Raw genomic sequence first — 27,186 nt, forward strand, 5'->3', positions numbered from 1 at the left:
TCCCCTGTCTCCCACAGCACCCACTATGTCCAGTGCAAGAAAATAGACAAGCTAATCCTAGGCTTCCTGTAATTTCCCTTTGCAGCTGCCTGATAATAGCAAGGACAGCAATATAGGGAGGGTATACTCACCTATTGGCCACAACATATCTTAATTCAGCCCATCACCAATTGTGGGAAGGGTCATGCAGCATTTATTGAATAGTTCCATCATACTCAACCATTTTAATTCCAAAAGCTTTGTAAAGGAAGATGAAACATTTATGATTCTATTAACAAAAAAATTGTATTTTATTGCCTCAAATGCTGACAGCACTTCATGATGTACAATTTGTGTGCTCAACACTGTAGGAATATGAAAATAAAACCATATTTTTAATAGATTTGTTTAAAAACCCATATTTCAATATTTAGACTTGATTTTTCATGTTCATTGCAACACATTTTCCCTCTATTTTATATCCATGGTTAACAAATGAGGCATATTAGGTTGGTGTGATATAGAAATGAAGGCATGGTAGAAAAAATATCTGGAAACTGTTTAAAGAGATTTCCTGATGGCTCAGTAAGTAAACACATTGTCCACTGCGGAACTGAACCCAGGACGGCCGTGGATTCTATCACTTGCCTGCGTCGCATTAGCTGACCTCAGCCAGAGCAACAGGGAGTACTACAATTGCCTCAGCTAAGGAAGAAAACAAATTCAGGCTTCACAATCCTGATTTGCATCCAATGATGCCTGTTGGAAAAAGTGTACCTGTAAATCTCAGGTAAGCAAATAATTGGGTTCAGCTGCAATCTCACCAAACTGAATAACCTGCTGGAGAAAGGTCAGTGTCTATGCAACTGTACTCCAGTTAGTGCCTTCAGAAGAAAAGGGAGAAAATAGAAAAGGGCTTTTAAATAGTCCACTCTGTCTTTGTAAAGGATTGAAAGGGCAAGCTGGACACTCAATTTCTTCCACAACCATTCCAATATTATCTTCAACTACTTAATTAGGTAATAACATGCTAGGACAGCTTAGAAACACATTAAAGCCTGTTCACACACATTATTAACATGTTTCTAAATGCACATCCAGTTCTTATTGCCATTAGTTCAAGGATTTATTGACATTTTGAATTGTAATGGCATGAAAACTTTAATTTCTGAGGCTAAGATCACACATCATATTTAGCATAGGGATTTCAAGATTCTTCTGCACACTGATGGATATTTGCTGTGTAGTATCACTTCACTAATATTTCTCTCAATTCTAACCGATGCCTTCCTTGATAGATATTCTCAGCAAAAACATATCAGTATGTTAGCCTGTGATTCCTTACACAATGAACTCTTGATTTTAATTACTACCAAGTTCAGATTAGGCACTTCCACACAGCCAAATTTAAAAAATCAAGTATGAGACCAATAGCTGTTTATTTGTAAGGGCTTTTCAGTTGCTTATATGGAAGCCGGGATAACCCTGCCTCCCAATATCAGTCTCTTGCCTTCCTTTGCTAGCAAGAAAAGGAAAGGGAACAAGACTAAATCCCAGCTCGGTTAAGATTCCACAGACAGGACAAGAATGCAGCAAGTCTGCTGAGGCCCACAAATGAGGGAAAGGCAGGTTGCAAATGGCCCCAGGCCATGTTTAGCACCACTGGTGTCAAATAGTAGATGTGATTTTTTTTTTCCCCTAAAAGACCTTGGATTATGAGCTTTATATTCAGTACTGTTTTTACAATTTTTCACTATATTGTACAGGTACATTTCACTCAAAGTACACCCCATAAACATTAGCAACAGCAAAGAGAGATCGGTTACAGAAAGAGAAGGAAGAAAATGTGTCCGTGTTGGAGTCCCAGAGACAACGGCTGCCAATTCGCATGCTTTGTTCATTCAGCTGTCCAATATGGATTAAAACAATAATCTTGTATCGTGGAATCATGAGATCCTTTACTCGAGCTTTTATAACCTATAAACGATAAGAATTTACAGTAATGCATTAAATACACAGAATACCCTCTCCCAGCAACAGAGGACCATCCTGTCCTGTGGTGTACATGATGTCAATTCCTATAAACTCCAATTTCATATGTACATAAAGTTTTCTTGAGGAAATATGAGCCAAATGCTCTACCCTCCCTCCCATCATGTAATCCCAAGGTAGCGCATGGCATATCTTTTTCGAAGTCTCTTCTAGTGCTGCTGTTAAGCAGAGTGCCAGAAAGTTTTTATTTTCAATGAGATTAGCCTAGTTATGACTCTTGATTTTCACTACCATCCTATGGTTCTGTTTGGCTCCTTACCCTAGTAGCACAGACCGAGAGATCTAGAAACCAGACAAACGAGATATCGCACCCATTCTTCTGCAATGTTTCAACATGCTGAGTAATCCCATCAATAAATTCTTCTTGTTCCTTTAAACTCCAAATATGCTGTCTATACACATTTCCCCTCTATCTTTATTGCATTGAATTCAAGACTCATTGCTATGCTTCCTATCCCATTTCGTTCTTTTCTGGAACATCAAAACTGTGGATTTCCTGTGTTTTCCTTATCCCATAATAAACTGGCTTTCAAAACCCAAGTTTTCTATTACCTAACCACTGATGCTGAATTAATCTTTCCTACCTCGTTCAAACATGGTGATGTAATTTGCCATGGACCTATGCCCCTGGCCTAGTCAACTCAATTTATAAAAGCTGAACAATTTTGAAGCAGTAAACATTAAAGGTGTTCTATGAGAAACATTAATATTCTGTTCCTTGGTGTTTAGTGGCTTTGAGAAAACAGGACAGGGGAGGAAAAAAAGAGGGCTTGAGAGTTAATCATTTCAATAAATTACTGTTTAAATCAATACTGTTAAAAATAACACATTATGCATAATTTTCTGAATTTCTCAATAGATTTTAATGCAGAAATATGAGAACTTTGAACCAAAATGTCATTGGAGGTAAACAAGAGCATTTTAATTTTGTCTGCAGTCGTTTCCTTCCCCTTAACTTCAGCAAAAACTTCCCAAAGACTTACTGCTTCTCATAGAAGAGTAAGCAGGGCTGGCGCAACCATTAGGCGAACTAGGCGGTCGCCTAGGGCGACAAAATTTGGGGGATGCGAAAAAATTGGGGTGCAAAAATGGGTAAACAATAAAATAGAATTTTATCAATAATGCAGTTTTAACTATTATATATTGAATATTGTGCAGGCTGCTAGGACTCTACTGAAGTGTTCAAAACATTCACTTATTTTCAATATACTGTACTAATTTGAAAATTGAAAACAACACTTTTTAAATACATAGCTATCTAAGGAATGATCTTGTCAATGACTTACCACTGACGGAGTTGTCAGAAAAGCTAAAGTGGTCACTAGCTCGCTGCTGGAGGACGTTTATACCCGTGACCTACAGACTAGGTCACGTTAAGTATTCTTGGGGTTGGTGGTTAGATTACCTGGATCTGTCACTGCCTGCACCTGCCCAGGTTTTTTGTGATCAAAGTTTCCACCCCTTACCCATCTCAATGGTCAGGAGGGGTCAATGGCACCACCACGGCAGTCCCTTTGATATTAGGTTATGATAAATTATCAGGTGATTCAGGTCATCGATGTTACCGACGTGGCATTGCTGATCACCACCTGACAGCGTGATCAGAGTCAACCTGCCATTGCACCGTACACAGAGAAGTGTCAAAGTCATCAGCGCCGACACCACAATGTAGTGTCATGGATCGGGTGACAGGTCATGTATAACAGGTCTGTTGCCAGCAAGTCACTTCAGTTTTGGGATTGACTCCATACTGATAAGTCAGTTGAAATGGATTTACGTCGTTAGACTTCAGGACTGGAAGACATAAGGTAAGAAACACAGTATATGTTTTTCTATATGATGTGTGGAGGGTTAGGGTTGGAAAATATTCCAGATATTCCTCATACAATGAATTAAGCACCTATCATCAGTTTCCAAGTGTTTACAAAACAAAGCCCCATTAATATCACATTAGTCACGGACACAGGGGAACAAAGGGCTGTATTTGCTACTGGCTGGCCTCTTCCATTTCCTTATGGGTATAACAAAATAGAAAAATAAGCGTGACTTTTAAAATTATGTTGAACAAAAAAGGGGGGTTCGCACAAACCCGTCAAACCACCCCTGGTGTCCCCTCAATTAAATTTAAAGTTGAAAAATTAATTAAGGCCCCCTGTAATGCCTGGAGTCAGTGTTCTTATCATAATATTATAAGTTAATAAATAACATTTATTATATACAATATCAATGCTGCCAGCAGGTTAGCCACTGTGTATTTTATACCTTCTCAAACTCATCCCAGAAGCATGTACAATATAGTACACTGTCCCTGACAGTCGTCTAGGACATTGTATGATATTGCACTTGCCTCTGGCTTAGAAAAATTCTAATATATGAATTTTGATGTTTTAGGTAAATGGTACCCATGGCAGATAGAAGAAAACTGTCTGGGGCTCGGTATTGTAAACGGAAGGTAGCAAAGGAAGAGCAGGCAAAGTAGGAAGGTTCCTTCCTGAAATATCTTTGCCTACAACATCAAAAACAGCTCACAACATCGAGATGAAGACAGTTCCCAACATCAAGATGAAGGCAGTTTCTTTGTGTTATGTATGCAATAAAGGTTCAAACTGAGTATTGTTTAATTAAGCAAGGTACAACCTTGGCTCTACTTTATTTAGGCCCAAAGTGTCTGACTCACAAAATGGCTGGCCTTTTATACCCGAACAGCACCATATGTGCATGCTGCTCAGTGGTCTCCAACAATGACACCATCTGGTGGCTACAAACAGCATGTACATACATGACACTTTGACCTAGTGCAACGTGTTTCTATATATTTCTCAGGTTCAACACGTCGTTGGGAAGTTCTTAGGTGCCATGTGCCTACTCCAGCTGTAAAACCGTTGAGTGAAACAAGATGGGGAGTTGAATTGATGCTTTGAAACCTCTTCACTATGAGCTTGGCAATATGTATGATGCACTAATTGAAATTTCTGATGATACTACCTTCACAGGCTCATCTGGCAATACTGCACGAACTGATGCATAAGCTCTTGCAAATGGTCTTTGCAAATTCAAATTTGTTGTTTCACTAATTTTGTGGTATAATATTCTTTGAGATCAGCCTGACTAGTAAACAACTTCAGGCAAACGATTTTGACATACATTCTGCTATCCAACAACTGGAGTACACCAAGAATTTTTTTGTGGACTGCAGGAGTGACAAAGGGTTTGAAGAGATGCTGGTAGATGCTCGTGAACTTGTTGAAGAGTTAGAGATGCCAACAGATTTTGAACCAGAACCAGTACGTATTCGAAGAAAGAGGAAGCAGTTTATATATGAAGCAGAAGACGAGCCAGTTCATGACCCAAAACAAAAGTTCAAAGTAAGCTTCTATTTTGGTGTCCTTGATACTGCAATACAGTCAGTTGAAGAACGATTTGAATAGATATATAAACTTAATTCTGTGTTTGGTTTCCTCTACGATATCCATAGTTTACAAAATAATACATCAAAACAGATAATGGAACATTGCGCGAAACTAGAGTCAGCTTTGCAACATGGAAATTCCAAAGATGCTGGAGATTTGTGCAGTGAATTGCAGGCTATTGCACGGCGATTACCAAAGCGTCTTACACCTCAAGATGTATTGAAATTGGTTTGTGAATATAAACTGACAGTCTATGTTCCCAACATTTTCATTGCTCTCCGCATTTTTTTAACTTCCAGTTTCTGTTGCCTGTGGGGAGCGTAGCTTTCCAAAGCTGAAATTGATCAAAACATACCTTTGTTCTTCAATGCTGCAAGAGAGGCTTATTGGACTGGCCATTAGGTCAATAGAACAGGAAAGTGCAGAAAAACTTGAGCTTAAAGAACCTGTTTCTAAATTTGCAAAACAAAGCACGAAAAGTAAAGTTCTAATTTTTGACACAATAGTTGCGAGAAAAATTTCATTTTGAGCAGCCCAGCCCGTCCGTCTGTCTTACTCTTTACACATCAATAACTCGGAAACTATTAAACAGGCATGTCATTTTAACAGAAGTTAGCTTGAATTGTTAATATTTGTCCTGCTGTTTTACTGGCTTTACGAGGATTTACTTTTATTTGCATGTCTTATATGATAAATTATATTAAACTTGATGTAGTGTAATTTATGTTCGAGGGTTTATGTTCTAGGGTTATTGAAAAGTGTGGAACATTTAATAAATTGTGAAATGTTGACCATCATTTTGTTTGTTTACATAGTGTAAAATAAACCAGTACATGCAAGACATCTTGCAATATTTTTTTCTTTTATATTGGAATTGGTTGAGGTGGAGGGGATTGGCGGGGTGCCAGGTTTGCCTAGGGCACCAATTACCCTTGCGCCAGCCTTGAGAGCAAGTACCCTAATTTTCTCTCAGGCATGTAAAGATCCCGCAGGCAATAAGTCATGCTCACTTTGGATCATCAGAAGAAATCCCCAATCTGATTTTCTCTTCGCATGGGAAGGTGCAATGACAATGCCCCCCCGCTCCCCTGCCAACTTCCACCCGCAAGGGATGTCAAATGTCCGTGTACACGTCTGTTAATTTCATGCCAATTTATGCTTAATTTTGGGCAGTGTTGTACTGTGGGTTGAAACTACTCCAAACTCATTTCACCTGGGATCCTTACAGCAGCAGAGTGGAGACTTTCATCTCATATGTGTGGACTGGATTGAAATCTAGGTCTCAGATGTGACCAGATGGTGGTCACTTAGCTCCCCCAACATACAATTTTAAAAAGATTCGGGGCTGGAATTTCCCCTCCCGACAAAGCCTATGGCCGTCTGAAAGCGGCGGCCATGGGCGGCGCGGAATGACTCTCCTTGGAGGGGCCGCCATTTTGTAAATTGCCCTTCATCAGGGTCGGTGCGGTGTAGGGGACCGCTCCTCCCATTTTCCTACGACCTCTTACCGACTGGCAGCGTCCCCTTCCCGAAATTTCCCTTCTGTGGAATTTCCCCGCGGGAGTGGCACTGCCGCTGGCCGGTGTCCCTGACAGCTTTTTGTGTCGGTGCACTTCTTGCACGGCCGCTCTTAAAGGGGAGGTGGCGCTGCCGGCGACGCCATTTTGTTTTTTGTTGTCAGGTCGGCTCAACAATTATGACCCCGGGTTCGGCCGGGCCGCCGACAGGCAATCTGGCACCCCCTCTTTGGTGTCAGGCCGCTTGCCCGACCCTCCCTGGTGGCCCAGTAGACCCAACTTAAAAATATGCAGAGCTTGCAGTGGCTCGCCCTTTTAACCGAAGGGGAGACATGTTGTGAAGCATCTGCCCCTCAGCCGCAACTACATCCGCCCTGACCAAAATAAAACCTCCATGTGCCGAATATTGACGGCATCTCCACTGCATGGAAGGTGCGCCCCGTTTCGGTCGGAGGTGAATTTCTACCCCTTCAATTTTGGTTGCGGAAAATTGTCCATGTACAGCCATAAATGAATGGGCAGTGACTGAGTGATTTGAAGCTGCAGAGAACCAGCCGTCCAGCCGTAGGATATTGGATATATTAACAAAAGTGAAAAGCCCTTTGAGCCAGAAAAGTTAACAAACAGCATAATAAAAGGTACAATATTTCTGGTTCCAGGTACTATATTAGTTTTAATATGAACTTTTAGGGTTGATCACTTAAGCGTAAAATAATTAATTTTGATTACTGGCAAGGGAGAATAGCTGGAACACAAGAATTATTAGCAGTAGAAAAAAGATCTTTCGGCTCAACAAATCTGTCCTTTTTTCATGGATCAACTCTGCCTACCTTCCTTCTCATCATATATTTTCATTTAGTTGTCACTTGAACCCATCTATAAGATTTAATTCAATACCCTTCCCCAAGACCATTTTCTGCAATGTGTTTTGTTTTACTCCTAATTTTTATACTTTGTCCACACCATGGCTAGAAATTCCATAACTTTTCCTCAACTTAAGAGTTATGGACCCCAAATTTCCCCAGCCGCTTAGAGCGGCGTATTTCGATGTGGTGCGCCGACTTCCTGGGGAAAAAAAAGCGTTAAAAAAAAATCTACTTTTGAATTTGGCCACTCCCTCGTCGTCCGGATCCATCAATGTCGCACAGCAGAGCCTGGGGGTGGGGGGGGGGGGGGGGGGGGTGTGCAGGGGTGAGGGTGGGGCAGGGCTTGGGCCCAGTGTGTTGTGTAGTGCCGGCAGGGGCACGCATGACCGTTTGAGTATGAGGCGGTTCAGTTTGCACGCATGCGCAGTGTAACAGGGAGCTTGGCAATTGGCCAATTAAAGGGAGAGAGTCTTCAGAATAATTGGTTATGGAGCATATATAAAGGTGAGGTCTGAATATTGACTTTTGTGTGGCTGAGGAAGTCAAAGGAGTACTGGCTAGGTGTAAGAGAGGTACAAGTGTGATCTTTGAACATTACCTGCGCTTGAGTCCAATAGACGAATGGCGCAAGAGTGTGCAAGACGAACCAAGAATTTCCTCCATGAGGAAGTGGAGAAATTAGTGACTGTAATTGAGGAGAAACGGCTGGAGCTGGATATCAGCAAGAGTGGTCCGTCAAAGGTCTCAACCAAGGAAATGGAACCTTGTTGCAGAAGAATTCTCTGCTGGGGTCAACACCGCAAGATCTGGAAGCCAGTGCAAGAGGAAATGGCAGGATGTTGGTCAAGTAGTGAATGTAAGTAATATCTTCATCTTTAAATTGAATTGCAGTGGAAAATGTGACCATCTGAATGTGTCCCACCCATCAGAAGCACACCATGTCTGACAATTAATATTTTCATTTTTGCAGAAGAAATTGGCTCACAACAAGAGGGAGAGAACTAGAACAGAAGGAGATCCGCCAAATCTGCACCAACTGACACCCCTGGAACAGAGGGTTGCTGACTTGCTGAATCACACTGGCAGAAAAGGAATAAGCTCTGTACAAGCTGGACCCACACGCGAGGGTGAGGGTGAGTCATTAAAATGCATAGTGGCCCTTCAAATCAACCTGCTGACTGGCCTGCTACGCATGAGACTACTCATGCCACCCATCCTGCCCCCTCCTGTGCTGCTAACCATTTGACTGTTGTGTTGTCTTTTGTAGAATAAGACGACACTCCTCAAGATCCTGAGGATCCAGATGCGTGCGCTCCAGACCAAGGCGGGTGGGGGGAGGAGGGGTCCATGGAAATATGTGCTCAGGAGAATGCTGACTGCGATATGGATCAGGGCATATCACAGGGCATTATACTGCCAGAACCCTCCATTAGCTCCTCGGCAACCTTCCATGGGTTCACACCTTCCGAGGTCGCAGGTCCGAGTGGCGGTTGGGAAATGCATCTTGGGACAACTAGTCCCCCACCGTCACAGCCTGCGCCTCGCACTGGAGGGATGCCACTAGACAGACCCACGTCGAGGGGAAGGAGAAGCCGACCAGTCTCTCCTGAGAGGCAGCCCTCAGCAGAGGTGAATCAGGTTTTTTCATTGGGTGAGCAGACCAATGCCCTCACAAGATCACTCATGGCGGCCGTCAGTGAGATGTGTGATGAGGTCGCGACACTGTCGGGTGAAATCTCTGCACTAAGATGGGAAGTCAGGGCGGGCATTTCAGAGGGTGTGCAGATGATGGCAGATGCCATGAGGGAGCTGGCTTCTTCAATAAGGGCACAAAGGCCGGAGACTCAAATGCCACTCCCACTTCACGCCTCGCACCAGCCACCGGTCAGACCCAAGCCGGGCCCCCAAGCCGGGCCCCCAATCCCCCCCACCACCATCACCGACCCTATAAGGAAGTGCACTTTCCCTGAGATGTGGGTGAGGGATGGGTGCAGACTTTCTTTCCTGTTGTGGCTGTTGTTGTTGGTGGTAGTATCATTGAAGTGCACTGTAAAATTTACAATAAAAGATATTTTGCATCAAAACTGAATCATCCTCCATTAGAACCACGCAACATTTAGGGTCAACTGTAAAAAGTAAAAATCCCTCACCCCTACAGTCATGCGTGCCTGCCGCCCCGAGCCCTGGCGGGAGGGCTAGCCGGTGCGTTCTGAGTCAGCATGGTAGGACTGCTCTATTTTCTGTAGCTGATTTATCTTTCATTTATTTGTGATGACGTTACGCAGTTGTTGTGCTGAAGATGTTGTACTGATGTTGTGAAGGTCTTTAGTGCTTTGGAATCCTCTAACTCACCTTTCTCTGCCTGCCTCCCACCCACCCTATCTCTGGCTACCTGCGCTGATTTCTTAAATGTAGGTAAGGTTTTTCTGTGCCTACAAAAGTGGCCACATACACTGGCCTAAGTTACTTTGGAGTAACTTTCAGCCGGCCAAATTTGCTTCTATGGCCAGAAGAGGTGTAAGTGGCTTGTCATGCCCCTTTTTGGAGAGAACAAACTAAACTTTACCAAAAAAAAACCTACCTAACTGACTTACATTGGAGCAAGTTAAATGGGGAAATTTGCGATTTTTAAGTTACTCCAAAAAAAGCTATTTACTCCAAAAAAAAAAGGGGCAACTCTTGGGGAAATGTGGGCCCCTCATATCCAGAAACATCTTTATTGTTTGATTCAGTATCCTTTCAAGGACAATAATATCCATCCTGTAGTTGGGTAACCAGAACTTCAGACAGTTATCCAGATGGGGTCTGGCTAATAGAGAATATGTATTTTCATTGCAATGTCACAAACAAGCAATTACATTATCTTTTGATGCAACATCATGCTTCACAGTGATGTCTCAGCATTTGGCAAAGATGGGGGTGGAGTAAAGGGTGGGGGAAGAAGCTAGACAGAGAAGCAGAGTTTTAAATTCCACTTACTTCAGAGATGGTCTTCGTCATCTGTCTGCAGAGGTCAGGCTCATATTTCTCCTCCTGTAAGTAGTTTGTCAGGACATCTTTGAGAATATTGTTCACAGTGGCCCCTGGGAAATACTTTGAAGGACCTGGAAACAGGTATAATCTCTTTAAAATAATGAACGAACTAGATTGGTAACTAAATGAGCATAATATTGATTTAAAAGCATAAAGATGAAGAAAGGTCACGGGGAAGAAAAAATTGTTCAAAGTACCCCTATCCTCTATGTAAAATAAAAGTTGGAACGACACTTGTAAAATACTATTTGATCTCCCATAGAAGTGTGAAATTTGGGACAGAATCTGTATTTCCCTCATTACACTCTTAGCAACGTTGAATGCCAGGGACATCTGAGTGTTTTAGGCTTCCAGCATTGCTTGGATCAATCTGGGCAGGGATGTGGTGAGAGAGAAGAGAATTAAAAAACACTTAAAGGCTAGTATCCCTAAAGAGATTACAGTAATTTTTAAAAAAGTAATTAAAATACTTTGTTAATTTTAAAAAAGTGTGTTAAAAATAAAATCTACACAATTTACTTTAAGCTCAAAGTCTTTTCAGGAAGCTGAACAGATCTTAATATATGAAGTCAAGTGAAAATATAGTGCAGGCTGTGTTTTTCAATTTATTAAAGGCTAGCACCACAATGCAATCAAGTGTCGATTATACTCCTGAAACAAACAAAAACAGGAATTAAGTTTACTTTTAACATTTTGCTGGAGTACCTGAAACCAATGGGGCTCCTAATGCTCTGGCAAGGTGCCACATTAAAATTACTCCCCCTCCCAATTGAGGCAGGTACCTTAGTTGCACTGGAACATGAGTGACGACAATTTTGGACAGTTGTCAATAGGTGGGCAGAAGATCTGCTTTGCACCCAAGGCCTCTCCAGGAATTTCAGGGCCAAGATCACAGCGCAAACTGGGCAACTCTCTTAGCTAAGCTAATGTGGAACATGGAAATGTCAAGGGCAACAATGGCACAGTAGGAGGTGGATTTATGCTTATACTTACAAATACAGAATTTTAATAATTTTAATACAGTATGTATAACAATCAGATGCAGCTGAAGATAACAAACAAGGATGACTCAGAAAATTAAACCCATTTGTTGGGATAAAAAAGGCTGCAGTATTAATATATTTCCCATTGTTTTTGCATTCTCCAAGAATCCCAGCTCAAAAATTAACTCTACACTTAAACTTCAGAGCGTTCCTGGTGGCAACAGTCACTTAGAGAGAACTTTCTGGCTAAAGAAGCATAATCACCAACCATGCGGTCGATATTCTATTTAGAGTAGGCCAAGGCACTGGAAGTTCAAAAGGGTCTCTTTCGTTTTGATCTGAGGGCCATTGTATGCAGCAATACACAGAAGATGGAGTTAATGGAGGTTCAAAAGAGGGTATTCCCCCCTCCTCCCGTGTTTACTTCACAGCGGAGAGAGCTGATTTCTGTAATTACAACCATTAAAGGGGCACCACGCAGAGGGAAATTCCAAAAAGCTTTGTTTTAAGCTTAATCTAGTAAACATCTCTCCAGAGAGATAGAGCTGGTATCCGCATCCCCATCGACTTGGATGATTGAAATAATAGGGCTGAAGTTACATTGTCCTGGGACATAACTGGTGGCAAGAATGGGACCTGGTTATGCTGGGTTGCCACTCCATCTATAGAAAGTTTAAAAATTCCATTTGAAGTGCAATTGGGCACTTCTTGCATCCGCCACTTTGCATGCAGAGGTCACTGCAAGAGACGAGACTAGTAGGATGACTTCATCCATTAGAATTCCCACCAGTTCTGCCTCTACTTCTCCCACTACAATGTAGCAATGTGTACTGGCTTGCCAGGGCCTGTTGCATCCTGGTGGAAGTGGGGCACTGAAATGTGAAAAGGCTAGTTTCCCTGTGGCAATCAATTGCAAAGTATTGGGAATGTGGCAACTTCAAAATGAGAATTTATTGAAAACAAACTTAACGTCTTTGGCTGCAGTTGGTAACCCTACTACTCTAAATATAAGAAGAAACATAAGAACATAAGAAATAGGAGCAGGAGTCGGCCATTTGGCCCCTCAAGCCTGCTCTGCCGGCGGCACAGGCATAACGTGTACCATGATCGCGCGGCGGCCTCGCGTGACATTGAAGTCAGTGACCTGGTGTTTGTTCTAAATTACGGTCATGGTCCCAAGTGGATTGCTGGCACTGTCTTAGCCAAGGAGGGGAATAGAGTGTTTGTTGTGAAGTTGTTGAATGGGCAAACATGCAGAAAGCACCTTGATCAGACCAAACTGCGATTCATGGACTACCAAGAACAGTTTGAGGAAGACCCCACCATCTATGATCCACCAACACACACCCAACCAGCAGCTGACCTCGCGGTCAACCAGGAGAATGAACCTACCTTGTTCGATAGTCCGACCAGACCAGCCGAGCTGCCGTGCAGCAATGACCCGCCCAATTCACCCATGTCAGGATGTCGACTCAGGCAATCGACCAGGGAACGCAGCTCGCCAGAACGCCTCAACCTGTAAATAACTTGTACTCAAGACTTTGGGGGGGGGGGGGGGAAGTGATGTTATGTATGTGAACCTCACCTGTGTGTATTGCCAGTAGAGGACACACCTGTGGGAGACCTATGGGTCACCTGTGTACCCCAGTGCAAGCAGGTATAAAAGGTAGGCCACCACGTTGCAGCCCCACTTTGTAGTTATATTAAACAGACCAAGGTCACAATGGTTTGAGCTTACAACACAGTCTCGTGAAGTTATTCTGAACTTAACAGATTGTAAATAGTTGAGGACCCAGCACCGATTCCTGCAGCACCCCACTAGTCACTATTTGTCAACCGGAAAATGACCCACTTATCCCGACTCTCTGTTTTCTGTGAGTTAGCCAATCCTCTATCCATGCTGATATATTACCCCCAACCCTCTCAATATCATTTTTTTTTAGTCGTTCTCTGCTGGCTTAAAAAATTTTTCCAATCCTCTGGCCTCCCACTAGTCTTGGCCGCATTGTATATCTTTGTTTTCAATTTGGTACCCTCCCTTATTTCCTTAGTTAGCCATGAATGGTTATCCCTTCTCTTACAGTCTTTCCTTCTCATTTTGATATATTTTTGTTGCGAGTTATGAAATATTCAGATGGTGGTGGATTTCCCTCCACTTCCACATCCTACTGTTAATGGTGTTTCTAACTACCCAAAATACGCCAATTACCTGGACTCCAAGTTTTGGAACAGGGTTCTCGAGTATATCTATGGGCTAGGTGGAGGTTCTTGTCTACCCCGACCTGCCCCCAGGAACCTACCACAGGAATTTCTAGCCAATTTATATTACAATTTTTGGCCGGTTAAGAAAGAATTGGGGATCATTCAAAGAAGCCAGCCTCTACTTCAAAGGAAGTGAGGACTATATCTTGGCAGCAGCCAGAGTTCATTTGCATTTCTACATAATGGTGGTGAGATAAAACTCCATCGGCACAGAGCACTGCGTCTATGTAAAAGGTTAGCAGAGGACTCCATTTAAAGATCCTGAAAAGGGACTGATTCAAGAGCTTTGTCATTCTCAAGGCAAAAAGGAACTTGTGTGCAAATTATAGTATTAGAAACATAGAAACATAGAAACATAGAAAATAGGTGCAGGAGCAGGCCATTCAGCCCTTCTAGCCTGCACCGCCATTCAATGAGTTCATGGCTGAACATGAAACTTCAGTACCCCCTTCCTGCTTTCTCGCCATAACCCTTGATCCCCCGAGTAGTAAGGACTTCATCTAACTCCCTTTTGAATATATTTAGTGAATTGGCCTCAACTACTTTCTGTGGTAGAGAATTCCACAGGTTCACCACTCTCTGGGTGAAGAAGTTTCTCCTCATCTCGGTCCTAAATGGCTTACCCCTTATCCTCAGACTGTGACCCCTGGTTCTGGACTTCCCCAACATTGGGAACATTCTTTCTGCATCTAACCTGTCTAAACCCGTCAGAATTTTAAACGTTTCTATGAGGTCCCCTCTCATTCTTCTGAACTCCAGTGAATACAATCCCAATTGATCCAATCTTTCTTGATAGGTCAGTCCCGCCATCCCGGGAATCAGTCTGGTGAACCTTCGCTGCACTCCCTCAATAGCAAGAATGTCCTTCCTCAAGTTAGGAGACCAAAACTGTACACAATACTCCAGGTGTGGCCTCACCAAGGCCCTGTACAACTGTAGCAACACCTCCCTGCCCCTGTATTCAAATCCCCTCGCTATGAAGGCCAACATGCCATTTGCTTTCTTAACCGCCTGCTGTATCTGCATGCCAACCTTCAATGACTGATGTACCATGACACCCAGGTCTCGTTGCACCTTCCCTTTTCCTAATCTGTCACCATTCAGATAATAGTCTGTCTCTCTGTTTTTACCACCAAAGTGGATAACCTCACATTTATCCACATTATACTTCATCTGCCATGCATTTGCCCACTCACCTAACCTATCCAAGTCACTCTGCAGCCTAATAGCATCCTCCTCGCAGCTCACACTGCCACCCAACTTAGTATCATCCGCAAATTTGGAGATACTGCATTGCTTGGATCAATCTGGGCAGGGATGTGGTGAGAGAGAAGAGAATTAAAAAACACTTAAAGGCTAGTATCCCTAAAGAGATTACAGTAATTTTTAAAAAAGTAATTAAAATACTTTGTTAATTTTAAAAAAGTGTGTTAAAAATAAAATCTACACAATTTACTTTAAGCTCAAAGTCTTTTCAGGAAGCTGAACAGATCTTAATATATGAAGTCAAGTGAAAATATAGTGCAGGCTGTGTTTTTCAATTTATTAAAGGCTAGCACCACAATGCAATCAAGTGTCGATTATACTCCTGAAACAAACAAAAACAGGAATTAAGTTTACTTTTAACATTTTGCTGGAGTACCTGAAACCAATGGGGCTCCTAATGCTCTGGCAAGGTGCCACATTAAAATTACTCCCCCTCCCAATTGAGGCAGGTACCTTAGTTGCACTGGAACATGAGTGACGACAATTTTGGACAGTTGTCAATAGGTGGGCAGAAGATCTGCTTTGCACCCAAGGCCTCTCCAGGAATTTCAGGGCCAAGATCACAGCGCAAACTGGGCAACTCTCTTAGCTAAGCTAATGTGGAACATGGAAATGTCAAGGGCAACAATGGCACAGTAGGAGGTGGATTTATGCTTATACTTACAAATACAGAATTTTAATAATTTTAATACAGTATGTATAACAATCAGATGCAGCTGAAGATAACAAACAAGGATGACTCAGAAAATTAAACCCATTTGTTGGGATAAAAAAGGCTGCAGTATTAATATATTTCCCATTGTTTTTGCATTCTCCAAGAATCCCAGCTCAAAAATTAACTCTACACTTAAACTTCAGAGCGTTCCTGGTGGCAACAGTCACTTAGAGAGAACTTTCTGGCTAAAGAAGCATAATCACCAACCATGCGGTCGATATTCTATTTAGAGTTTTGGATTGATACAGAACGTTGAATTGCAGTAGATCTTGCAACCCCAACAAAACATGGAGGCCTGGCTTAAGTGCCAAGAACTTTTGTGATTTTACTTGGTTTATGATGAGGCCACACCTGGAGTATTGTGTACAGTTTTGGTCTCCTAACCTGAGGAAGGACATTCTTGCTATTGAGGGAGTGCAGCGAAGGTTCACCAGACTGATTCCCGGGATGGCGGGACTGACTTATCAAGAAAGACTGGATCAACTGGGCTTGTATTCACTGGAGTTCAGAAGAATGAGAGAGGACCTCATAGAAACGTTTAAAATTCTGACGGGGTTAGACAGGTTAGATGCAGGAAGAATGTTCCCAATGTTGGGGAAGTCCAGAACCAGGGGACACAGTCTAAGGATAAGGGGTAAGCCACTTAGGACCGAGATGCGGAGGAATTTCTTCACCCAGAGAGTGGTGAACCTGTGGAATTCTCTACCACAGAAAGTTGTTGAGGCCAATTCACTAAATATATTCAAAAAGGAGTTAGATGAAGTCCTTACTACTAGGGGGATCAAGGGGTATGGCGAGAAAGCAGGAATGGGGTACTGAAGTTGCATGTTCAGCCATGAACTCATTGAATGGTGGTGCAGGCTAGAAGGGCCGAATGGCCTACTCCTGCACCTATTTTCTATGTTTCTATGTTTCTATGATCTTACACAGGACTGACAGAGCAACTATTTTGAACTTGTAAAAGTTGTGAACTGGAATGACTGAAATACTGTTGAAGCAATTCTGTGCTGTTTGGTTAGACAGTCATCACTCAATCTTCTCCACAATGTAGTACTATCAGTGCAAATTTGTATTCATTCCAATGAGCACGATGGGCTTTCAGCATACTCTGCTACCCCTCAACATCGTCATTTTTCAATCTCGCTATTTTGGTGGCTTGGATGATAGATTGCATAATCTACTGGGAACTAAATTCAAATTGTGAAATCTCATTTAACTTACACACTTAAAAAAAAGAGACTTTCATCAAATCGGTCCAGGTTGTAATGACTTACTGTTTTTTGTTTGATGACCTTATGAAAAGTTCAAGAAGTTGACAAGCCTCAACTCACCTAACTGATATGTGTTTTCCATTTGTAGCGTGGGGCGTGGAAGGTCATCATGATGGCCTGGATCATCCATATAGGACACTGCACTCATGGAACTGTATAAAGAAAGACAATATGAGTGGCGAGGAAGGAAATGTTTTGAATTAAAAAATTAGATTAAGTTAACTTTTCCATTTTAAATTATGTTATTCAAAAACAAATCGTGAACACGGGAACATAATTTGAATTCTTTGGCTAATACAACAATTATGGGGTCAATATTGCACACCAGGCACTGCGGCCTTGGTGAAGAAGCATCGAATGCTCAGATGTTAAGGTAGGAAATGCCTAGCTTGCCAGAATCTTGCACCCATGGTGCACAAGGCTCATTAAAGGCACTGGTTGCTTAGCACCCATTGCAAATGTACGCTACAAATAAGGGCCATGCAGATATTGTGTATCTTTCCCTGGGTGGCCTGAACCTTCCATAAGGCTATCCAGATTACCTCCTCCTCTGGGCTTTGGCTTCAGAAGGTCCGTGTACCACTGGTGCTGCTACCGCTGTTGTACTTCCTACACCTATTCTCCAAGAAAACGCTGCAGTCAAAGTGCCAGTACAAATTATTTTATCCCTGCAAACTCAGTACTCACCCAGTAAGTACATCATGAGCAATGCAAGAAGAACATTAAATATTCAAGTGAGCAGATCTCATTACCATGGAAGGTCAGCTCATTTATTGACTAAGGAGTTAAGGTCCCAGCACTGTTGCTTCACAACTGTGTAATTGCCCCCATGTATCTGGAAAATTGTACCCCAGATCGAAAGTGGAAGTGTGCAAAGTAATTGTGATGGATGTGAGCTCCCAGCTGCATTGCAACAGTAAATATTTCTGTATTCTGTCATGGTCATGTGAAACTGTAGGTAGGCCAAGGCACTGGAAGTTCAAAAGGGTCTCTTTCGTTTTGATCTGAGGGCCATTGTATGCAGCAATACACAGAAGATGGAGTTAATGGAGGTTCAAAAGAGGGTATTCCCCCCTCCTCCCGTGTTTACTTCACAGCGGAGAGAGCTGATTTCTGTAATTACAACCATTAAAGGGGCACCACGCAGAGGGAAATTCCAAAAAGCTTTGTTTTAAGCTTAATCTAGTAAACATCTCTCCAGAGAGATAGAGCTGGTATCCGCATCCCCATCGACTTGGATGATTGAAATAATAGGGCTGAAGTTACATTGCCCTGGGACATAACTGGTGGCAAGAATGGGACCTGGTTATGCTGGGTTGCCACTCCATCTATAGAAAGTTTAAAAATTCCATTTGAAGTGCAATTGGGCACTTCTTGCATCCGCCACTTTGCATGCAGAGGTCACTGCAAGAGACGAGACTAGTAGGATGACTTCATCCATTAGAATTCCCACCAGTTCTGCCTCTACTTCTCCCACTACAATGTAGCAATGTGTACTGGCTTGCCAGGGCCTGTTGCATCCTGGTGGAAGTGGGGCACTGAAATGTGAAAAGGCTAGTTTCCCTGTGGCAATCAATTGCAAAGTATTGGGAATGTGGCAACTTCAAAATGAGAATTTATTGAAAACAAACTTAACGTCTTTGGCTGCAGTTGGTAACCCTACTACTCTAAATATAAGAAGAAACATAAGAATATAAGAAATAGGAGCAGGAGTCGGCCATTTGGCCCCTCAAGCCTGCTCTGCCGGCGGCACAGGCATAACGTGTACCATGATCGCGCGGCGGCCTCGCGTGACATTGAAGTCAGTGACCTGGTGTTTGTTCTAAATTACGGTCATGGTCCCAAGTGGATTGCTGGCACTGTCTTAGCCAAGGAGGGGAATAGAGTGTTTGTTGTGAAGTTGTTGAATGGGCAAACATACAGAAAGCACCTTGATCAGACCAAACTGCGATTCATGGACTACCAAGAACAGTTTGAGGAAGACCCCACCATCTATGATCCACCAACACACACCCAACCAGCAGCTGACCTCACGGTCAACCAGGAGAATGAACCTACCTTGTTCGATAGTCCGACCAGACCAGCCGAGCTGCCGTGCAGCAATGACCCGCCCAATTCACCCATGTCAGGATGTCGACTCAGGCAATCGACCAGGGAACGCAGCTCGCCAGAACGCCTCAACCTGTAAATAACTTGTACTCAAGACTTTGGGGGGGGGGGGGGGAAGTGATGTTATGTATGTGAACCTCACCTGTGTGTATTGCCAGTAGAGGACACACCTGTGGGAGACCTATGGGTCACCTGTGTACCCCAGTGCAAGTAGGTATAAAAGGCAGGCCACCACGTTGCAGCCCCACTTTGTAGTTATATTAAACAGACCAAGGTCACAATGGTTTGAGCTTACAACACAGTCTCGTGAAGTTATTCTGAACTTAACAGATTGTAAATAGTTGAGGACCCAGCACCGATTCCTGCGGCACCCCACTAGTCACTATTTGCCAACCGGAAAATGACCCACTTATCCCGACTCTCTGTTTTCTGTGAGTTAGCCAATCCTCTATCCATGCTGATATATTACCCCCAACCCCGTGAAGTTTTATTTTGTGCAGTAACCTTTTATGTGGCACCTTATCAAATGCCTTTTGGAAATCCAAATACACCACATCCACTGCTTCCCCCTTATCCACCCTGCTCATTACATCCTCAAAGAATTCCAGCAAATTTGTCAAACATGATTTCCCTTTCATAAAACCATGTTGACTCTGCTTGATTGAATCATGCTTTTCCAAATGTCCTGCTACTGCTTCCTTAATAATGGACTCCAGCATTTTCCCCAATGACAGATGTTAGGTCTTTATAGTTTCCTGCTTTTTGTCTGCCTTCTTTTTTTAAAAATAGGGGCATTACATTTACGGTTTTCCAATCTGCTGGGACCGCCCCAAAATCCAGGGAATTTTGGTAGATTACAACCAATGCATCCACTATCTCTGCAGCCTCAAGACCCTAGGATGTAATGTATCCGGTCCAGGGGACTTGTCCGCCTTTAGTCCCATTATTTTACTTGGTACTACTTCATTAGTGATAGTGATTGTATTAAGTTTCTCCCTGCCTATCGCCCCTTGATTATCCACCATTGGGATATTTTTAGTGTCTTCTACCGTGAAGACCGATACAAAATATTTGTTCCAATGTCTCTGCCATTTCCCTGTTCTCCATTATTAATTCCCCAGTCTCATCCTCTAGGGGACCAACATTTACTTTAGCCACTCTTTTTCTTTTTATGTACCTGTAGAAACTCTTACTATCTGTTTATATATTTCATGCTAGTTTACTTTCATAATCTATCTTTCCTCTCAATATCATTTTTTTTTAGTCGTTCTCTGCTGGCTTAAAAAATGTTTCCAATCCTCTGGCCTTCCACTAGTCTTGGCCGCATTGTATATCTTTGTTTTCAATTTGATACCCTCCCTTATTTCCTTAGTTAGCCACGAATGGTTATCCCTTCTCTTACAGTCTTTCCTTCTCATTTTGATATATTTTTGTTGCGAGTTATGAAATATTCAGATGGTGGTGGATTTCCCTCCACTTCCACATCCTACTGTTAAGGCGGATGGCCCACTCTCTCCAAAAATGGTGTTTATAACTACCCAAAATACGCCAATTACCTGGACTCCAGGCTTTGGAACAGGGTTCTCGAGTATATCTATGGGCTAGGTGGAGGTTCTTGTCTACCCCGACCTGCCCCCAGGAACCTACCACAGGAATTTCTAGCCAATTTATATTACAATTTTTGGCCGGTTAAGAAAGAATTGGGGATCATTCAAAGAAGCCAGCCTCTACTTCAAAGGAAGTGAGGACTATATCTTGGCAGCAGCCAGAGTTCATTTGCATTTCTACATAATGGTGGTGAGATAAAACTCCATCGGCACAGAGCACTGCATCTATGTAAAAGGTTAGCAGAGGACTCCATTTAAAGATCCTGAAAAGGGACTGATTCAAGAGCTTTGTCATTCTCAAGGCAAAAAGGAACTTGTGTGCAAATTATAGTATTATTCTGCTGCCTTCGAGTTTGTTGTTTTGTAAATGTATTTCTTGTAATAAGTTCCACTGATTGTCTAACCCGAACCAAATGGTCTCACAGGCTGTATTTGTCCACCTATGAAAGGTGATGGGAGTGTATGGTTGGTGGCTCCAACAAAAAGGTAATTGTTAATCCTGCAGCATGCTAACCCATTCACTCTATAAACAAGGTTAGAAGTTTCAGATCATGAGAGATGCAGGTTGCCTATGAATGCTGTCTTTTGCAATGAACACAATTAAAGTGTTGAGGTAGAATAGTAATTACAAGATTGCAAAGACCCGGATAAGAACTTGAGAGCATTGGATGGGGAGGATGACGTTATCTTGTGTTACTGGATCTAGGTGTGTGCAGGGCGAGGATGCGGGAGGAGAAAGACCAGACAGATGGGAACCTTTATTTGTCGATATTAGTCACGTCATTCTGGAAAATGTCAAGCAGAGTGTGTGAAAAAAAATAAGAGAACTTCCAACGAACGATTTCTGAACAATACTGGCCAATTGCTGCTTGCTTTCAGATAGCATCCACAAAAACCACAGCAAGGGCACACATTTATGTTGGGTAGGTTTGGGATCTGATTTTTAACCAAAATTAATTAGACTGGACAATAACCCAGCAAAGCTTAAAACTTAAAATTAAAATATTGAATGAAATATCCTTTACAAAGTCACTTCAATGCTATTTGTCTTGTGTTAGATGGGGAGACTGATCGAAAATATACGACAGTCAAGTGCTCCAGATAACCATAAAAAGCATCATGTGCAAACAATCAACATTAGGGACACTTTAGTATAAAAATGTAGTTTTGAACTGTTGTTTACCCAATCCAGATCCATTCCAGTCAAATTTATGGCTATATTACCCTGACCAATGCCAGGCACAAGATTTAAGAACAGTTACTGTTAAATCCAACAAGTATTGCAAAGCCAAAAGAAATACAATTCAATATTGCGGCACTCACCACAATTAGAAAAATGCCCCCAAAATCTATTCAACTGTCTTGGACCAACAAAATACAAGCAAATCAAGAAAATGGTTTGTTTTCAGTGAGACCATCTGAAGAAAATGGTGTTATCCGATTAAAATATAACAATACATTACATATTAAACTCATCTCTGGTTGAGGAAGCCACAACTACTGTTTGGGAAAACAAACCATGGAAACATTCTGTGAATTTCTTTTACTAAAATGGGTAAGGAGGACTAGTAACAGTTTATCAAAAATGATAAACATTCTGGGCTTTTAAATTATTATTCTAAAAAACTGATTTATTTTCCAGTGCCCCTATGTTTTTACTGTTCCCTTATAATGTCTATGGCCGAGAGGGTTGGCTTGCAACCAACCTACTTTAAGGCACCTGTCAATTCCACTCTGAAATTGACTAAAAACAGGCACATAAAACCAATTTCTCTCTCCCATTGTATGATGGAGCAGCAGTCATCCACTTGAATGCTTACACAACGTAACTGAAACCGCTAATTCAGGATGAGGGGGAACGAGAGAAATGTTAACCTCAATTCAATCACTCCATGGCACTTTGTAAAGTGCTTTGTCATCATGCTGACCTTACTTTTCACAGTGAAAAGTGACAATTTTGATAATTTGTTGTTATGTGTGCATTTCTTCACAGAAGGAGGAAACAATAGAGGGAGCACGAACTTAGGCTCTCCCATGCTTCCCAATAACTGTTTACTGAGCATCTTTGACAAAGGATTGGTGGAATGCCCTTAATAGTGAAGAATATTTTCTTAGGAGGAAGCGAAAGAACACAAAACCTAATTTCACTATCCACCTAGGAAAAAAAAAACATTAATATTTCATATTTGTTTGGGATGAAGTCATAAAGAGAGTCAAAGTCCTTGGTAAATGTGAACTGGAGTCCATTGGAACAGGGTTCTATTTATTCTAATCCTGTGAAATTCTTCCAAAATATACCGATTTATTGCCGGAGATCTTCCTCAATTTAAGACTGTTGAGTTGATTTTGCCATGAGCAACTCTTCCGCAACGTTTTTGTATTCCTAGGTGATGGTGTGAAAGATAATCCTTTTAAATAGGCACAATGATAGTAGCCTTTCATTTCAGAGACCTGGCTTTCAACTCAACCTAGATGATGCATTATCGTGAACAGCTTATACACCAAGATACAGAAGTTAAAATTGAGAAATTAGGAAATCAGGAAGATCTTTTTACCCAAAGGATGAGAGATTTGCAGAATAAGTTACCTGAAAAAAACCCATTAAAATTAATCCTATAAATAGGTTCAAAAGACCACTGGATGTATTTCTGGAAAGAGATCAAATTGAATAATATAGTGGGGAAGTGCTGTTGAGATAAAAAGAGGAAGTGCTTCTGGGGTCAAATAGCTTCTCATATCCCCCCCAAATTGTAAATGCTTATAAAATTTTCCTCTCTCTGCTAGTTGTAAAAATCCAATACAAAATTAGTTCAGGCAGTCACAAACCCATTCACGCCAGTGCAGTGGGAATGTTGTTCTGAGGTTAGCGTTAAGGTTGCAGAAAGCTTCCGAACACCACCATGTTTACTGTCAGGTGCTGATGGTTGATGGATGCTTTAACCAATCAACTGAACCTGGGTATGGGCAATAGGACATGTACCAGAGGGTGGATTCAGGATATGTTTTAAATACTCTTACTTTCACAGCCATATTTGGGCACATAATCTAGGCTGATGCTCTCCAGAGTAGTACTGCACTGTTGGATGTTAAACTAAAGTAACACAGTATGATCCAGCAGCGAGGTCGGGACCCGAGGCCAGAATACACATGGTAACCAACGGCCAATGCGTGAGCAGCTGGAGAGAGAGCAGAAAAAGTGCAGCAGAGCCTGCACATGGAGAGTAGCATGCTGGAGCTGGAGCCGGAGCCGGGGGGGGTGGGGGGGGCCTGGGGTAGTGTCAGTATTCTATGGACAAATACGCAAGCTGCTCCAAGATTAATGTGCTCACCTACACAGTGATCTCTGAAAAGCACGGAGAGAGGACCTGCGGGGTGGGGTGCGTGTGTGTGCGCGCGCGGCGGGGGAGGCGTACGTGCGGCGGGGGAGGCGTGCGTGCGTGTGGCAGGGGAGGCGTGCGTGCGCGTGTGGCGGAGGAGGTGTGGCAGGGAGGCGTGCATGTGGCGGGGGAGGCGTGCGTGTGGCGTGCGTGTGGCGTGTGAGGCGTGCGTGAGGCGTGGCGGGGAGGTGTGCGTGTGCTTGTGTGTGGCGGGGGAGGCGCGCGTGTGCGTGCGTGTGGCGGTGAGGTATGAGGTGTGAGGTGTGTGCGTGTGCGTGCGTGTGGCGGTGAGGTATGAGGTGTGAGGTGTGTGCGTGTGCGTGCGTGTGGCGGTGAGGTATGAGGTGTGAGGTGTGTGCGTGCGCGTGCGTGTGGCGGTGAGGTATGAGGTGTGAGGCGGTGAGGTATGAGGTGTGAGGTGTGTGCGTACGCGTGCGTGTGTCAGAGCCTGGATCCAATCGCCTTGGATTCCCTTGCCATTGGATCAAGGCATTGGTCTGTCAAGTCTGTGTGGTAGCTGGGTGCAACGGCCACCCCACGTTAAAAGCATTCATGCACAGGCATCTTCCACCCTTTTAAATGAAGTTTGGGACCTGGTCTTATCAGTCACCTTACAAATCATTTTAGTGTGGAAGCAAGTCATTGAGGAAGAGGAAGAGGAAGAGGAAGGAGGAGGAGTTAAGGTACATTGCTGGGACTAAGCAGAGGGAGCTTTACTCAGCATTAAGCTGTGCAAAAAAAGTTCTAATAATATGTTTTATTCCCCATTCTCCACTGCATTGAGAATTAATCCGTATAATTGAGCATGATATAATTTATTGTATGCACATGCAAGCCACTTGATCTGGATCAGGGATAGAGTTTCCACTTGTTTCCGCTAATAGCAGCAGCGGAATCGGAGTGAAATCGGCTGAATCAGCGCAAAAAAAAAAAAAAAAAAAAAAAAAAAAAAAAATCGGGGAATTTTAAACGCAAGTGAATTACAGCACAAAACATTTACGTTTGTGTTTACACTGGTTCAAGATCAAATTCACTAGAATCAGATCACACCCATAAACTGGCCACGCTTCCCAGATCAAAATTGAGATATTTCACCGAATGCTCTGGTTTAGCAAGCCTCTTCAAATTGCGTTCATTTTCTTAGGTGCACAAGTTCGTAGGCACCTTTTTAAAGTTTTTTTGTATCAAAAAATATTAAATTTAATAAGAAACTGACTAGCGTAGACCAATGAAATTAAATAGTTCTGTATAGTCATTTTCAACCATTGGACACACTTATTAAAAATGAATATTTGAGTTCAAGTAATAAAACTGCACCAAGTTACCACTCTTAAAGACATCGAGGAATACTTTTTAATGGAAAGAGAAGAAAAATGATTATATTCTATTACACTGCCGGATTGTCTTATTCATGGAAGATTTTAAGAGCATGTTAGGCACAGATTCCCGATTGCGCATGGAGCAGAAACTCTAATCCCAGTGTTCATTTTTAGTGTAGGCATTGTCTGCACTCATGTTACTGGTTTGTTACCTTTTTAGTCCTTGCAGGGGTGGGGGGGTGGGGCTGAAGGGAGTCTAATCTCTTGCAGTGATACTTGAAATTTGTATCATTGCTGTTGGTTTGTTTATCATTAAGTCAAAGTTTTGTTGTGCTTTTTTATTCTTTGCAGCTTCTGAAATCGTTCCCATGCATTTCACCAGCACGTTTTTCCAACATAATGGACCACAGCATCCCCAAAAAGTATCACCTTGCTACTTTACCAAATTAATGGCAGGGAAACATCATTGATGTTTATTCGCAGCCTAAATATATCCTATTCTTCCCCAAGCAAGATGAAAAGGCAAGGATCTCCCAAGATTTTGGTAATGGGCTTCTCAATGTACAAGAGAGATGGCATGCACCCATGTCACTAGGGCATATTTGAGGCCAGAAAGATCAGTACACGTGTTGAAGCCTTCTCCTGGAAAGATGCTTTAGGTGTCTTCAGTAGCCAGATGGGTTTTAAAGGTGTTGGGGGTGGTAGAGAGGCAGAAGAGCTTGGGCAAAACATTCCAGAGACTGGTACTTGGGTGTCTGAAAGCATGGCTGCAATTGGTGCAGCAGGAGGATGTCAGAGTCAGACGAACAAAGAGTTTTGGGGAGGATTTTAGCTGATCGAGGTCAAAGAGAGGGGAGAAACCATGGGGGGATAGAAATTTTAAATTTGAGGCATTGGGAAAACAGGAGCCAAATGTATGTCGATGAGGACATTATGGAGGATGGGAGGCCAGCCAGGACAGCATTTGGAATAATCTCGTCTGGATGTGGCAAAAGCATGCATCAGGGTTTCAGCAGCAAAGGCTGAGGCAGGTTTGGAAGTGGGCAATGTTAGATGTGGAAGTAGATGGCTTTTGTTATGGAAGGGAACTGGGGTCAGAAGCTCAGCTCAGAATCAAACAGGATGCTGAAGTTATGAACAATTTGGTTCAACCCGAGACAGTGGCCAGGGAGGGTGATGGAGTTGCTGATACGCACACAGAATTTGTGGTGGGGGCCAAAGATAAATACTAAAGTCCTTGCAATGTTTAACTAGACATTTTCAAGACTCATCCAAGGTCAGATGTCAGACAGGTAGTGCGACAGCAAAGAGACAGTGCAGAGGTTGAGAGGTGGTGGAGAGGGAAAGATGGGTGTCGTCAGCGTACATTTGGAAGCTGACCCAATGTTTGTGGATGATTTCACAAAGGAGCAGCATGTAC

The 27,186-nt window shown here is 42.7% G+C and overlaps 1 protein-coding gene across 1 annotated transcript in view; it reads right to left on the minus strand.

The window, feature by feature from the left end:
- Window positions 1–299: 299 nt before the first annotated feature.
- The window catches only part of dynlt5 (dynein light chain Tctex-type family member 5), a 48,225-nt gene continuing 21,338 nt past the window's right edge, over window positions 300–27,186 (minus strand). Inside the window, exons 3-5 of the mRNA XM_070886139.1 lie at window positions 17,415–17,506; window positions 10,804–10,928; window positions 300–1,956 (exon numbers count right to left, since the gene is read on the minus strand). Coding sequence (XP_070742240.1) covers window positions 1,753–1,956; window positions 10,804–10,928; window positions 17,415–17,506 — 421 coding nt within the window. The 3' untranslated portion in view covers window positions 300–1,752. The remainder of the gene's footprint in view (window positions 1,957–10,803; window positions 10,929–17,414; window positions 17,507–27,186) is intronic.

Source organism: Pristiophorus japonicus, chromosome 8 (genome assembly GCF_044704955.1).
Source record: "Pristiophorus japonicus isolate sPriJap1 chromosome 8, sPriJap1.hap1, whole genome shotgun sequence".
Lineage (NCBI taxonomy): Eukaryota > Metazoa > Chordata > Chondrichthyes > Pristiophoridae > Pristiophorus > Pristiophorus japonicus.